The 14,811-nt window shown below is 49.0% G+C and overlaps 1 protein-coding gene across 1 annotated transcript in view; it reads right to left on the bottom strand.

The window, feature by feature from the left end:
- Positions 1–12,893: 12,893 nt before the first annotated feature.
- LOC123749710 (uncharacterized) overlaps positions 12,894–14,811 on the bottom strand; it is an 83,191-nt gene continuing 81,273 nt past the window's right edge. Inside the window, exon 2 of the mRNA XM_069311899.1 lies at positions 12,894–13,125. Within this exon, the coding sequence (XP_069168000.1) occupies positions 12,894–13,125 (232 nt within the window). The remainder of the gene's footprint in view (positions 13,126–14,811) is intronic.

The raw sequence follows: 14,811 nt of genomic DNA, 5'->3' as shown, positions 1-14,811 counted from the left end.
TGTGGTCAGGAGAGAGAGGTGGGGGTTACGCGTGTGCCAAACAGTGTTTTGTGTTTTTCTTTTTTGAAAGTTTTGCTGAACAAGTTACGTTGTCAGCGATAATTGGCGCAACATATCTATCATATTGTGAGTACATCACACGTGCAGTGAGTCAGATTACAAGTGTGTGATTCATTCATTATTGTGCAGTGATATACGGGGGAATTATACCAGTGTTTGTGTCGCCCTGACCCCCGCCCCCACCCAGCGCCCAGGCCGGGAAGTACCTGCTCTTCCCCCTCCTACCCACCCCACCACGTCGCCTCCCCACCCACGAGGCCACCTTGCCACCCGCCCATAGAAGCCGGGAGGCTCCCATGTGTCTACGCCACCCACCCACCCAATGTATACCCACATATTGTGTAGTGGGTGTATACCCACACTTTGTATAGAGGTGGTATATGTATTACCACTCACCTGAGTAGTAAGTGCCACGGCCAGCTGATCACACCCCCCTCCAGCCTCCAACCGCCGCCCACCCTCCAGTCTCCACCCGCCGTCCACCTTCCCGCCCATGTCGCAGCTCCCAACAGATAGCCAGGCTTCTCCAAGCCAAGATGAGCCATCAAACAGGGGTAGACAAGGTAGATGTCAGACGTGTGACCGGGTATGCTATATCCGGTTGAGTGACGATAATGTGCGCATTCATTACCACAACGGAGCCAGGTGTTTGGGTTCTGGGCGCCCTCCCAGGGAGAACACCAATCAACAGCCCACACCGCCCGTAAGGCAAAACACCTCCCAGACCTTCATTCCCACAGAAAATTTATTAGAAGCTATCAAAGCAACATCGGCCAGAACCTTGCAACACATCCCTAAAGCAGCCCGCCCCCATGCAGCAGCCAAATTATCTGCCCTCCTGAGAAAGGTCAACGACTCTCCTGGAACGACCCAAGCATGGCACAACCTCCTAATGTTTGGCAACATATGTCTAGCCACCCCTGCAAGGAGAGACAAAACCTTAGCTGCCTCAGTCATCAAAGCTATAAATGATTTTCCCAGGGAGGACAACCAGGTGCGCCTTCCCACTCGCGCGAGAAACACCCACGGCAGGAAGAGCAACAGTGGCATATCCGAGACATAAAAAATCAGAACATCAGTCACCAAGAAAATAGAAGAAGGAAACACTATTGGCGCAATAAGAGTCATCACCAGTGCGGACTCAATTGCCGACAGAGATGCCGCAACAGCTCAAGCCCTAAGAGAGAAACACCCACCCAGGGCTCCGCGTGAGGACGACATTGTACAAGTGGGGGCTACCGGAGCAGAACCTCTCTGGGTGGCTGAATCTGTGGTCCATAAAGCAGCCATGTCCTTCCCTACAGGATCAGCAGGTGGGTTCACAGGACTAAAACCGAACCACCTCAAGCAAATGCTCAAACCTGCACTGGGTGACATTGCGAAGAACCTCTTGGTGGAACTAACCAGATTCACCAACACATGTCTAGCTGGCAACATACCAGCGTCCATAAGACCTATCTTTTTTGGAGCATCTCTCTGTGCTCTAAAGAAAAAGGATGGAGGGATCAGGCCAATAGCTGTGGGCAATTCTCTCCGGCGTCTCGTCGCAAAGGCAGCTGCAAGAACAGTTAGTGATGCAGCGGCCAACATGCTGAAGCCAAAACAGCTCGGGTTTGGCATTCCACAAGGGTGTGAGGCGGCAGCTCATGCAGCTCGAGCCTTCATCGCCAACATCACAGACGAAAAGGCCCTTATCAAGCTAGATTTAAAAAATGCCTTCAATTTGGTGCGGAGGGATGCTGTACTCCGTGCGGTTCATAGTCATTTCAAATCCCTCTACCCTTTTGTACATTCATGCTACAGTATGGATCTTAAGCTACTTTTTGGCGACAATGAAATTGACTCGCGAGAAGGCGTCCAACAGGGTGACCCCCTCGCTCCTCTCCTTTTCTGCTTAGTCATCAAACAAGTCACAGAGGTCCTGTCCAGCGAGCTTAACATCTGGTTCTTGGATGATGGTACCCTAGCTGGTTCCCAAGACTCCCTCCTGGAGGACATCAGAAAAATTCAGGAGCAAAGTGCAGTTTTAGGCCTCACCCTGAACCCTTCTAAATGTGAAATAATATGTTCCAACCAGGGCATCGTAGAGAGAATAGAGGGTCTTCTGCCAAATATCCATAAAACTAAACCTGAAGACAGCACACTCCTAGGAGCTCCCCTGGGGTTGAAAGCCATCGATGAGGTCCTTGATAAGAAAATCGCCGACCTTAAGAGGATGGATGGGAGGATTGAGGATATTGATGCTCATGATGCACTCTACCTCATCACCAGATGTCTGTCCCTCCCCAGGTTAACCTACTTTCTCAGGTGTTCACCATCTTACAGTAGCCAAAAACTAAGTGAGTATGACCGGTTACTGAAATCAATGCTAGAAAAAGCCCTTAACCTCTCTCTCGATGACCTACAGTGGAAACAAGCCTCTCTTCCCGTAAGACTTGGGGGCCTCGGAGTTCGAACAGCAACGCAAATCGCTGTTCCAGCCTTCCTGTCCTCCTTATCAGCATCCGACGACCTTGTGAAGGAAATTCTACCTGCCCACTTACATCAGCTGGCAGGTGTACATGATCCCAATTTTACACGCTGTGCCACAGAGTGGGCCTCTCGTGCAGGCCAATCACCACAACCACCATCCCCAAAATCCCACAAGCAATCCAGCTGGGATGGTCCCATTGTAGACCAAGTTGCTGCAGAGTGCCTGGGTGCTGCAACAACACAACACGACATTGCTCGCCTCACAGCAGTAGCAGCACCACATGCAGGGGATTTCCTGTTAGCAACCCCAATGTCGGCAACTGGCACGCGTCTCACACCACACGCCCTCCGAATTGCTGTGGCTCTCCGCCTTGCTGCCCCAATCCACACCAGATATAGGTGTATTTGCGGCGAGGTGGTGGCTGACAGGTACGGTCACCATGGCCTACTCTGCCAAAGCACAGGGGGATGGCACTCGAGGCACAGTGAAGTTAACGACATCATCAAGAGGAGCCTCACCACAGCTGGATGCCCAGCTGAAAGAGAGCCCCGTTACCTAACGCCCCGTAACTCTGATGCTCTTATTGGTCGCCCGGATGGTATCACAGTGAACCCCTGGAAGAATGGCAAGCAGTTGGTATGGGACTACACGTGCGTATCAACCCTGGCTAACACCTACATTAACCTCAGTGTTGCACAACCAGGTGGCGCTGCCACCCACAGGGAAGCAGCCAAATCCCGTAAGTATAGAGAACTGGATCACCACTACAATTTTGTCCCCATTGCTTCTGAGACGCTCGGCGCCTGGGGTAAAAGTGCTACCAGTTTTTTGAAGGAACTGGGTTCTAGGCTCATTGAAACAACAAGGGACCCGAGAGCTGCAAGCTTTCTTTTCCAGCGCCTCAGTGTGGCGATACAGAGGGGAAATGCGCACTGCATCCAGGGTTCCTGCCCGCCATCTGAGGAGCTGGAGGAACTCGACAACCTATGACAACCATCTTTGTAACCCATATGTAACTCCTTTTTTGTAACAAAGTTCAAATAAAGTAAATATATATGTGTACATACAAAAGAATGGGGGTGGTAGGAGAAGATAATATTAGTGTTCAGTGAGAAGCCACAAGGTCTCCTCTGAATACTTTTTATTTTCTTCTCCGAGGCTATGGGTCCCCACATTGGCACCAGAGGTGGTACCCTCACAAAATTTTATAAAAAAAAAAAACAAACACCCACGGCAGGAAGAGCAACAGTCGCATATCCGAGACATCAAAAATCAGAACATCAGTCACCAAGAAAATAGAAGAAGGAAACACTATTGGCGCAATAAGAGTCATCACCAGTGCGGACTCAATTGCCGACAGAGATGCCGCAACAGCTCAAGCCCTAAGAGAGAAACACCCACCCAGGGCTCCGCGTGAGGACGACATTGTACAAGTGGGGGCTACCGGAGCAGAACCTCTCTGGGTGGCTGAATCTGTGGTCCATAAAGCAGCCATGTCCTTCCCTACAGGATCAGCAGGAAGGTTCACAGGACTAAAACCCAACCACCTCAAGCAAATGCTCAACCCTGCACTGGGTGACATTGCGAAGAACCTCTTGGTGGAACTAACCAGATTCACCAACACATGTCTAGCTGGCAACATACCAGCGTCCATAAGACCTATCTTTTTTGGAGCATCTCTCTGTGCTCTAAAGAAAAAGGATGGAGGGATCAGGCCAATAGCTGTGGGCAATTCTCTCCGGCGTCTCGTCGCAAAGGCAGCTGCAAGAACAGTTAGTGATGCAGCGGCCAACATGCTGAAGCCAAAACAGCTCGGGTTTGGCATTCCACAAGGGTGTGAGGCGGCAGCTCATGCAGCTCGAGCCTTCATCGCCAACATCACAGACGAAAAGGCCCTTATCAAGCTAGATTTAAAAAATGCCTTCAATTTGGTGCGGAGGGATGCTGTACTCCGTGCGGTTCATAGTCATTTCCCTTCCCTCTACCCTTTTGTACATTCATGCTACAGTATGGATCTTAAGCTACTTTTTGGCGACAATGAAATTGACTCGCGAGAAGGCGTCCAACAGGGTGACCCCCTCGCTCCTCTCCTTTTCTGCTTAGTCATCAAACAAGTCACAGAGGTCCTGTCCAGCGAGCTTAACATCTGGTTCTTGGATGATGGTACCCTAGCTGGTTCCCAAGACTCCCTCCTGGAGGACATCAGAAAAATTCAGGAGCAAGGTGCAGTTTTAGGCCTCACCCTGAACCCTTCTAAATGTGAAATAATATGTTCCAACCAGGGCATCGTAGAGAGAATAGAGGGTCTTCTGCCAAATATCCATAAAACTAAACCTGAAGACAGCACACTCCTAGGAGCTCCCCTGGGGTTGAAAGCCATCGATGAGGTCCTTGATAAGAAAATCGCCGACCTTAAGAGGATGGATGGGAGGATTGAGGATATTGATGCTCATGATGCACTCTACCTCATCACCAGATGTCTGTCCCTCCCCAGGTTAACCTACTTTCTCAGGTGTTCACCATCTTACAGTAGCCAAAAACTAAGTGAGTATGACCGGTTACTGAAATCAATGCTAGAAAAAGCCCTTAACCTCTCTCTCGATGACCTACAGTGGAAACAAGCCTCTCTTCCCGTAAGACTTGGGGGCCTCGGAGTTCGAACAGCAACGCAAATCGCTGTTCCAGCCTTCCTGTCCTCCTTATCAGCATCCGACGACCTTGTGAAGGAAATTCTACCTGCCCACTTACATCAGCTGGCAGGTGTACATGATCCCAATTTTACACGCTGTGCCACAGAGTGGGCCTCTCGTGCAGGTCAATCACCTCAACCACCATCCCCAAAATCCCACAAGCAATCCAGCTGGGATGGTCCCATTGTAGACCAAGTTGCTGCAGAGTGCCTGGGTGCTGCAACAACACAACACGACATTGCTCGCCTCACAGCAGTAGCAGCACCACATGCAGGGGATTTCCTGTTAGCAACCCCAATGTCGGCAACTGGCACGCGTCTCACACCACACGCCCTCTGAATTGCTGTGGCTCTCCGCCTTGCTGCCCCAATCCACACCAGATATAGGTGTATTTGCGGCGAGGTGGTGGCTGACAGGTACGGTCACCATGGCCTACTCTGCCAAAGCACAGGGGGATGGCACTCGAGGCACAGTGAAGTTAACGACATCATCAAGAGGAGCCTCACCACAGCTGGATGCCCAGCTGAAAGAGAGCCCCGTTACCTAACGCCCCATAACTCTGATGCTCTTATTGGTCGCCCGGATGGTATCACAGTGAACCCCTGGAAGAATGGCAAGCAGTTGGTATGGGACTACACGTGCGTATCAACCCTGGCTAACACCTACATTAACCTCAGTGTTGCACAACCAGGTGGCGCTGCCACCCACAGGGAAGCAGCCAAATCCCGTAAGTATAGAGAACTGGATCACCACTACAATTTTGTCCCCATTGCTTCTGAGACGCTCGGCGCCTGGGGTAAAAGTGCTACCAGTTTTTTGAAGGAACTGGGTTCTAGGCTCATTGAAACAACAAGGGACCCGAGAGCTGCAAGCTTTCTTTTCCAGCGCCTCAGTGTGGCGATACAGAGGGGAAATGCGCACTGCATCCAGGGTTCCTGCCCGCCATCTGAGGAGCTGGAGGAACTCGACAACCTATGACAACCATCTTTGTAACCCATATGTAACTCCTTTTTTGTAACAAAGTTCAAATAAGGTAAATATATATGTGTACATACAAAAGAATGGGGGTGGTAGGAGAAGATAATATTAGTGTTCAGTGAGAAGCCACAAGGTCTCCTCTGAATACTTTTTATTTTCTTCTCCGAGGCTATGGGTCCCCACATTGGCACCAGAGGTGGTACCCTCACAAAATTTTATATAAAAAATATATATATATATATATATATATATATATATATATATATATATATATATATATATATATATATATATATATATATATGAAGTCATACTGTCGCTTTACCGTCCAGTCCAAGTGGTTAGCAGCTATTTAGGTTCAGCAGTGAGCACTTCAAGGAAGCTAGCGTTACACGACTTGATAATGGTCCACGACTGACCGAAACGTTGTCGTCTCTGTATATTCTGATGTGTGATTTGGTCATCATATCTTCAGTCATGTTATTGTGACTCATCGTCTGCAAGCTGGCATTGAGTTCCTCGTAAATTCCTCTATTGTTTCTTGAATATTCACCTCCCCCTTTTTCGTAACCTGGTCGTTCACTGTCAATTTCCTTCTTATGTGGTTGTGTATGAGTTTTGGTTGTGTCTTATCTTTAGAGGCAATAGCATTTTAATTTTTTTATTTATATATACAACAGTTCTTACATTCTTGTACAGCCACTAGCACGCATAACGTTTCGGGTAGGTCCTTAATCCAAATTTTCCCGCCAATTCGTTTAACAACCAGGTACCCATTTTCTGCTGGGTGAACAGAGGCTACAGTTAAGGATTGGCGCCGAGTAAATCCTTCCCGGCCAGGATACGAATCCAGGCCACAGCGCTTGCGAAACGCCAGGCGAATATGTTACCACCACACCACGTAGACTGTGGCGATGTTTCATATTTTTTTTTCGACTTTAGACTGTGTTCATAGTTTCATTCCAGCCATATTTGTGTATTTTTGTATTCATTCCTATCCCGGTTTCATTTATCCCGATTTTTCACTATTCTCTGACCTCTGTATTTCTTCCACTCATTCCTACTTTTCGATTTTGCTTTTATGACAGTCTTTAAAACCATTGGTTACTATATTCCCTGTGCTTCTTCTCTTATTGCATGCCTGCTTGATACCTGCTTCATGGGGCTCTTGGAGTTCTTCTACTCCCCTAGCCCGGCCAAAGGCCAGGCTTGAGCTTAGATGATTGTGGTGAAAGAAAATGCTTTCCACAACTTCCACTAATTTAGCTACCTACGGGTCAACAAATCCACAAGGGCCGTGACGAGGATTCGAACCTGCGTCCCGGACGCAGGTTCGAATCCTCATCATGGCCCTGGTGGATTTGTTCATTTGATGCATCACGTTGGTGTGATCTCTGTGTGTAACGATGTAAGGGCTAAGAGGGAGATCGGCCTATTGACATAGCTCGGGTGCAGGGGGAAGTTGTGTAAACTCCTGGTTTGTGCCTCGGAGAGGCTACGGGATCCAGTAAGTTCAGTAGAACTTCGGTTTCAACTCTTTTAACCCTGTCGTAGCTCAGTCGATTAAGGCAGTGTTTGGGATGCTCCCAGATGCAGGTTCAAATCCTCGTCACAGCCCTTGTGGATTTGTTAATTTGATGTATCACTTTAGTGTGATTTCTGTGTGTACCTACGGGTCTTTTCCACTCAGGGGGTGGGGGGGGGGGGAGGATTTCTTGGTTCCCAACAGATCACCCCATCAGACTCGTCATTTGTTGATGTGGCCTGCATGATAAGGGGGCCTCTCCTTCCCCGTTTTGCGGGTTCGTTCGGTGGGAATTTACTGGACGGGCCGATTATCCTGCCGCGGAATTAGTTATGTACTCACCTAGTTGTGCTTGCGGGGGTTGAGCTCTGGCTCTTTGGTCCCGCCTCTCAACCGTCAATCAACAGGTGTACAGGTTCCTGAGCCTATTGGGCTCTATCATATCTACACTTGAAACTGTGTATGGAGTCAGCCTCCACCACATTGCTTCCTAATGCATTCCATTTGTCAACCACTCTGACACTAAAAACGTTCTTTCTAATATCTCTGTGGCTCATTTGGGCACTCAGTTTCCACCTGTGTCCCCTAGTGCGTGTGCCCCTTGTGTTAAATAGCCTATCTTTATCAACCCTGTCGATTCCCTTGAGAATCTTGAATGTGGTGATCATGTCCCCCCTAACTCTTCTGTCTTCCAACGAAGTGAGGTTCAATTCCCGTAGTCTCTCCTCGTAGCTCATACCTCTCAGCTCGGGTACTAGTCTGGTGGCAAACCTTTGAACCTTTTCCAATTTAGTCTTATGCTTGACTAGATATGGACTCCATGCTGGAGCCACATACTCCAGGATTGGTCTGACATATGTGGTATATAATGTTCTGAAAGATTCCTTACACAAGTTTCTAAAGGCCGTTCGTATGTTAGCCAACCTGGCATATGCTGCTGATGTTATCCTCTTGATATGAGCTTCAGGGGACAGGTCTGGCGTGATATCAACCCCCAGGTCTTTCTCTCTCTCTGACTCTTGAAGTATTTCATCTCCCAAGTGATACAATGTATCTGGTCTCCTGCTTCCTACTCCTATCTTCATTACATTACATTTGCTTGGGTTAAACTCTAACATCCATTTGTTCGACCATTCCTGCAGCTTGTCCAGGTCTTCTTGAAGCCTCAAGCTGTCCTCCTCTGTCTTAATCCTTCTCATAATTTTGGCGTCGTCAGCAAACATTGAGAGGAATGAGTCTATACCCTCTGGGAGATCATTTACGTATATCAGAAACAGGATAGTTCCAAGCACAGAACCCTGTGGGACTCCACTGGTGACTTCCCGTCATTCTGAGGTCTCACCCCTCACTAAAACTCTCTGCTTCCTATTGCTTAGGTACTCCCTTATCCACTGGAGCGCCCTACCAGTTACTCCTGCCTGTTTCTCCAGCTTATGCATCAACCTTTTATGGGGTACTGTGTCAAAGGCTTTCCGACAGTCCAAAAAAATGCAGTCCGCCCATCCTTCTCTTTCTTGCTTAATCTTTGTCACCTGATCATAGAATTCTATCAAGCCTGTAAGGCAAGAATTACCCTCCCTGAACCCATGTTGATGGGTTGTCACGAAGTCTCTTCTCTCCAGATGTGTTACTAGGTTTTTTCTCACAATCTTCTCCATCACCTTGCATGGTATACAAGTTAAGGACACTGGCCTGTAGTTCAGTGCCTCTTGTCTGTCACCCTTTTTAAATATTGGTACTACATTAGCAGTCTTCCATACTTCTGGTAGGTCTCCCAATTCCAGTGACCTACTATACACTATGGAGAGTGGCAAGCTAAGTGCTCCTGCACACTCTTTCAATACCTATGGTGAGATTCCATCCGGCCCAACAGCTTTTCTCACATCCAGCTCCAATAGGTGCTTCTTGACCTCATCTCTTGTAATTTCGAACCTTTCCATGGTCACCTGGTTTGCTGCCACCTCTCCTAGCACCGTGACTTCTCCCTGTTCTATTGTAAAGACCTCCTGGAACCTTTTGTTGAGTTCTTCACACACCTCTTTGTCATTCTCTGTGTACCTGTCCTCGCCCACCTGAAGTTTCATCACCTGTTCCTTCACTGTTGTCTTCCTCCTGATGTGACTGTGTAGTAGTTTTGGTTCGGCCTTGGCTTTATTAGCTATATCATTTTCATACCTTTTCTCAGCTGCTCTTCTCACATTAACATACTCGTTCCTGGTTCTCTGGTATCTCTCTCTACTTTCTGGTGTTCTGTTATTACGGAAGTTCCTCCATGCCCTTTTGTTCAGCTCTTTGCTTTCATACATTCCCTATTAAACCACGGATTCTTCCTTTGCTTCTCTGTTTTTTCCTGTTGGGCTGGGACAAACCTGCTTACAGCCTCCTGACATTTTTGGGTGACATAGTCCATCATGTCTTGTACAGACTTGGTTCTGAGTTCTGTGTCCCAATGTATATCCCATAGGAATTTATTCATCTCCTCGTAGTTTCCCTTTCGGTACGCCAGCCCTTTGTTTCCCAGTTCTTTTTTGGGGGTGATAATTCCTAGCTCAACCAGGTACTCAAAGCTCAATACACTATGATCACTCATTCCCAAGGGGGCTTCCAACTTAACTTCCCTTATATCCGACTCATTTAGGGTAAATATCAGATCAAGCAAGGCTGGTTCATCCCCTCCTCTCGTTCTTGTCGGTCCCTTGACGTGTTGACTTAGAAAGTTTCTTGTTGCCACATCCAGCAGCTTAGCTCTCCATGTGTCTGGGCCTCCATGTGGGTCTCTGTTCCCCCAATCTATCTTTCCATGGTTGAAGTCTCCCATGATTAGTAGCCTGGATCCGTTCCTGCAAGCCACAGAAGCTGCTCTCTCTATTATATTGATGGTGGCCAAGTTGTTTCTATCATATTCCTGTCTGGGTCTTCTGACATTCGGTGGGGGGTTATACATGACTACTACTATAATTTTCTGTCCTCCAGTTGCTATGGTGCCTGATATGTAGTCACTGAAACCTTCACAGTTCTGAATTACCATCTCTTCGAAACTTCAACCTTCTCTTAGTAGCAAAGCTACACCACCTCCTCCTCTCCCTTCTCTCTCTTTCCTCACTACATAGTAGCCCTGTGGAAACACTGCTTTTGTTATGGTGTTTGTTAGCTTTGTTTCTGTGAGTGCTATTATGTCTGGGTTTTCTTCTAGTGCCCATTCTCCGAGTTCACTTGTTTTATTAGTAATTCCATCTATGTTAGTGTACATTGCCTTGAAGCTCACTTTCTTCAGTTCATTTTCTTTTCCCTTTCTTGGCGAGCATTCTGCTGGTGTGGGAAGCTTTTCAGTGGGTGAGATGATCTGTGAGGTGGTTTGCAGGGTTTCAGGGGAGTTTGGGGTGAGGGGTGGGGGTTTCATGGAAGGGGGACAGGTAGGGTATTGGTTAAGGAGATAGGGGGGACATGGAGGATACGGGGTGAGGGTGGAGGAGGGATAGGGAGGGTATGGGATGAAGGGGGAGGGGGGACAGGGGGGAAAGGTGGGAGGGGGGACATGATGGGAATGGGGAAGGGATGACAGGGTAAGAATGGGGTGGGGGAGGAGGGAGGGTTGGGTGGGGGCAGGTAGGGTGAGGGGAAGGGAGGGTTTCTATGCAGAGGGGGGTGGTGGGGTTGCCCTCCCCTCTGGTGTTGCTGGGATGCTGGTTTTGGGTTCGCCTCTTGTCTCTAGGACTGTTGTGTTGGGGGCTGAGATTTCCTGGTTTGCTTCTCCCTCCCTGCGCTTCCTCCTTGCCTCTGCTGCCCTGGCTCTCTCCTCCTTCGTCCTGTCCCTCTGCAGGAATACTTTCTTGTATCCCTCCACATGCTGCAGTCGACTCTTCCTTTCAAGAATATCCTCCTTCGTGGTTTCGTTTGTAAACACCACCTTTACAAGTCGGTTTCTGTCCTTGTTGTACCAGCCCAACCTGAAAACCTTCTCAATGTTTCTTTCAGCCCCTTCCATCTGTAACCCCTTCAGTAGCCCCTGTACTGCCTCTCTATCCTTGCTATTCCATGGTGTGTGTTATGTGTGATCAGCTGCATGTCTCCGTGGCTGCGATCTATAGTGTGGTATTGGTATCTTCGCATCAGGCTATTGTGAAGTTTGCAGAGGAGGAAGATTACAGAATGTTTTGTGACGTTACATGGGGCGGTCCTTGCCCCTACCAGACGCTGCTGGTACGTTGGTTGTCTAGGACCGATGTTGGTCCCTCACTTTTGTCAGCGTGCAAGGTACGCCCCTTGAATTCCCCGAGGAGCTGCTCGAGCGATATTTTGGGCAGTTTGATGCTATTTTGAGTGTGAGGCTCAATGTGCTTTCCTCCGGGAAGCTGAGGGGTGTCCAGACTAGCATCCACACCGCTTGTGCTCCGGTGGCTGTGCCATCCTCGGTTGGATGTGCTGCTGCTGGTGGGGTTCCTGGTGCTGCTGTTGTTCTCCCGGACGCTCCCTCTCCGTCTTTAGCTTCTCCATCTGCTGTGCCTGTCTCTCCGTCTTCTGCGCCTGACCCTTCGTCTTCTGAGCCTGACCCTCTGCCTTTTCCTGCGGCTCCTGTCTCTCCGTCCCCGCTGTTTGTCCCGACTGTGCTGGGAGGTGATATGGAGGCGGGGGTCTCCTGCTGTAGTAGGACCGGTTCCCCCTGTCGTTGAGGCTGCTGATGTCTTGCGCCGTGCAAAAGTGCGCACCCCCTGCGCTTCCCGTGTTTCTGGCTCCACCTCCGGCTCTGAAGATATGTGGCCGGTTCCCAAGCGTTCGTGGCACCTCCCTCCTTCTATCTGGGCCGATGAAGGTGAATTTGACGATTACGAGTCTGCGAGTGTCGGTGAGGTGGTACCTGGGGCGGCGGTGTCGACTACAATGGTGGTGGCGAAGGTTCACGTGCCTGCTGCTGCCGCCGATGACAGTGTCTCTATGTTTCCCACTGTTTCTTCTCCAGCCGGGGGTTCCCAACCGTGGGGGAAGGTCCATCCTCCTGTTGTGGCTGGTGCGGCTGATGATGTGGGCTAAGGCCTTGTGGTGGTCCTGTGGAAAGATGTCCGTAGTGGGGATTATGCGCTAGTGCCCGACCCTGTGGATGCTGTTCCGGATGTGGCCTCTGTCGTGTTGTCCCCTGTGGAGCCTCCTTCCTTGGTGTGGCCGGCGGAGTTTATGCCCTCGGTTCCTGTTCCATCGGCGGCGGAGTTGCTGCCTCTCCAGTAACTCTGGGGTCTACGATGTCCGCTGCTTTGGTGCGGTCGCCGCCTGATGACGGTGGTTGATCAAAACCGCCGCCTGATGACGGTGGTTGATCAAAACCGCCGCCTGATGACGTGGTTTTGAAGTTTATGGAGCGCCCGCATCGCCGTTGGAAAGTACGCCCTTCCGATGAGGAGTGGCCGCTTTGGAATAAGTATGTTCTTCGGTATCCACGGAGTGAGTTTCCAGAGAAAAATAGGCGTCATTATTGGTGACTTTGTTCCTGTTCTTCCCGGTTTTTGCAAGTTCCGTTGTTTTTGTTTGTGGGTGTGTGATTGTGGTTTCTGTTTTCCGGTTCCTGTGTGTGTTCCGGTGTATGTCCGTGTGTGCCGGTTCCTGCGTGTTTCAGTGTTTTTTCATGTGTACGTTGGGTGTGGTTCTGTGCTTGGTTCCCGTTTCTGTGCGTCCTGTGTTTGTGTTGGTTTCTTATTCTTTCTTCTCTTCCTTTGTCACTGGCTTGTTCTGTGTATGTTTTTCTGTACTCACCTAATTGTACTCACCTAATTGTGCTTGCGGGGGTTGAGCTTTGGCTCTTTGGTCCCGCCTCTCAACTGTCAATCAACTGGTGTACAGATTCCTGAGCCTACTGGGCTCTATCATACCTACATTTGAAACTGTGTATGGAGTCAGCCTCCACCACATCACTTCCTAGTGCATTCCATTTATTAACTACTCTGACACTGAAAAAATTCTTTCTAACGTCTCTGTGGCTCATCTGGGTACTAAGTTTCCACCTGTGTCCCCTTGTTCGTGTCCCACCCGTGCTGAAGAGTTTGTCTTTGTCCACCCTGTCAATTCCCCTGAGAATTTTGTAGGTGGTTATCATGTCTCCCCTTACTCTTCTGTTTTCCAGGGATGTGAGGTTCAGCTCCTTTAGCCTTTCCTCGTAGCTCAATCCTCTCAGTTCCGGGACGAGCCTGGTGGCATACCGCTGAATCTTCTCTAACTTTGTCTTGTGTTTAACTAGGTATGGACTCCAGGCTGGAGCTGCATACTCCAGGATTGGTCTTACATAAGTGGTATACAGGGTTCTGAAAGATTCCTTACACAAGTTTCTGAAGGCAGTTCTTATGTTGGCCAGTCTAGCATATGCCGCTGATGATATTCTTTTGATGTGGGCCTCTGGGGACAGGTTCGGTGTGATATCAACCCCCAGATCCTTCTCTCTATTTGATTCTTGCAGGATTTCCCCTCCCAGATGATACCTTGTGTTCAGCCTCCTGCTCCCTTCGCCTAATTTCATCACCTTACACTTTCCAGAGTTGAACTTCAGCAGCCATTTTCTAGACCATTCCTCCAGTTTATCCAGGTCATCCTGTAGTCTCTGTCTATCTTCATCCGTCTTGATTCTTCTCATAATTTTTGCATCATCAGCAAACATCGAGAGGAATGAGTCTATACCCTCTGGAAGATCGTTCACATATATTAGAAACAGGATGGGTCCAAGTACTGAGCCCTGTGGGACTCCGCTGGTGACATCTCGCCACTCTGATGTCTTCCCCCTCACCGTTACTCGCTGTTTCCTGTTGCTTAAGTACTCCCTTATCCACTGGAGCACCTTCCCTTTTACTCCTGCCTGTTGCTCCAACTTTTTTAACAGCCTTTTATGGGGTACTGTGTCGAAGGCTTTTTGGCAATCCAGGAAAATGCAGTCGGCCCACCCTTCTCTTTCCTGCCTAATTTTCGTTGCCTGGTCATAAAATTCTATTAACCCTGTGAGGCACGATTTACCATCTCTGAACCCATGTTAGTGGTGCGTTACAAAGTTATTTCCCTCCAGATGCTCTACGAGCCTTTTCCTCACGATCTTCTCCAGCACCTTGCATGGT

The sequence above is a fragment of the Procambarus clarkii genome, chromosome 70, assembly GCF_040958095.1.
Source record: "Procambarus clarkii isolate CNS0578487 chromosome 70, FALCON_Pclarkii_2.0, whole genome shotgun sequence".
Classification (NCBI taxonomy): domain Eukaryota; kingdom Metazoa; phylum Arthropoda; class Malacostraca; order Decapoda; family Cambaridae; genus Procambarus; species Procambarus clarkii.
This window is presented reverse-complemented; position numbering and strand designations above follow the sequence as displayed.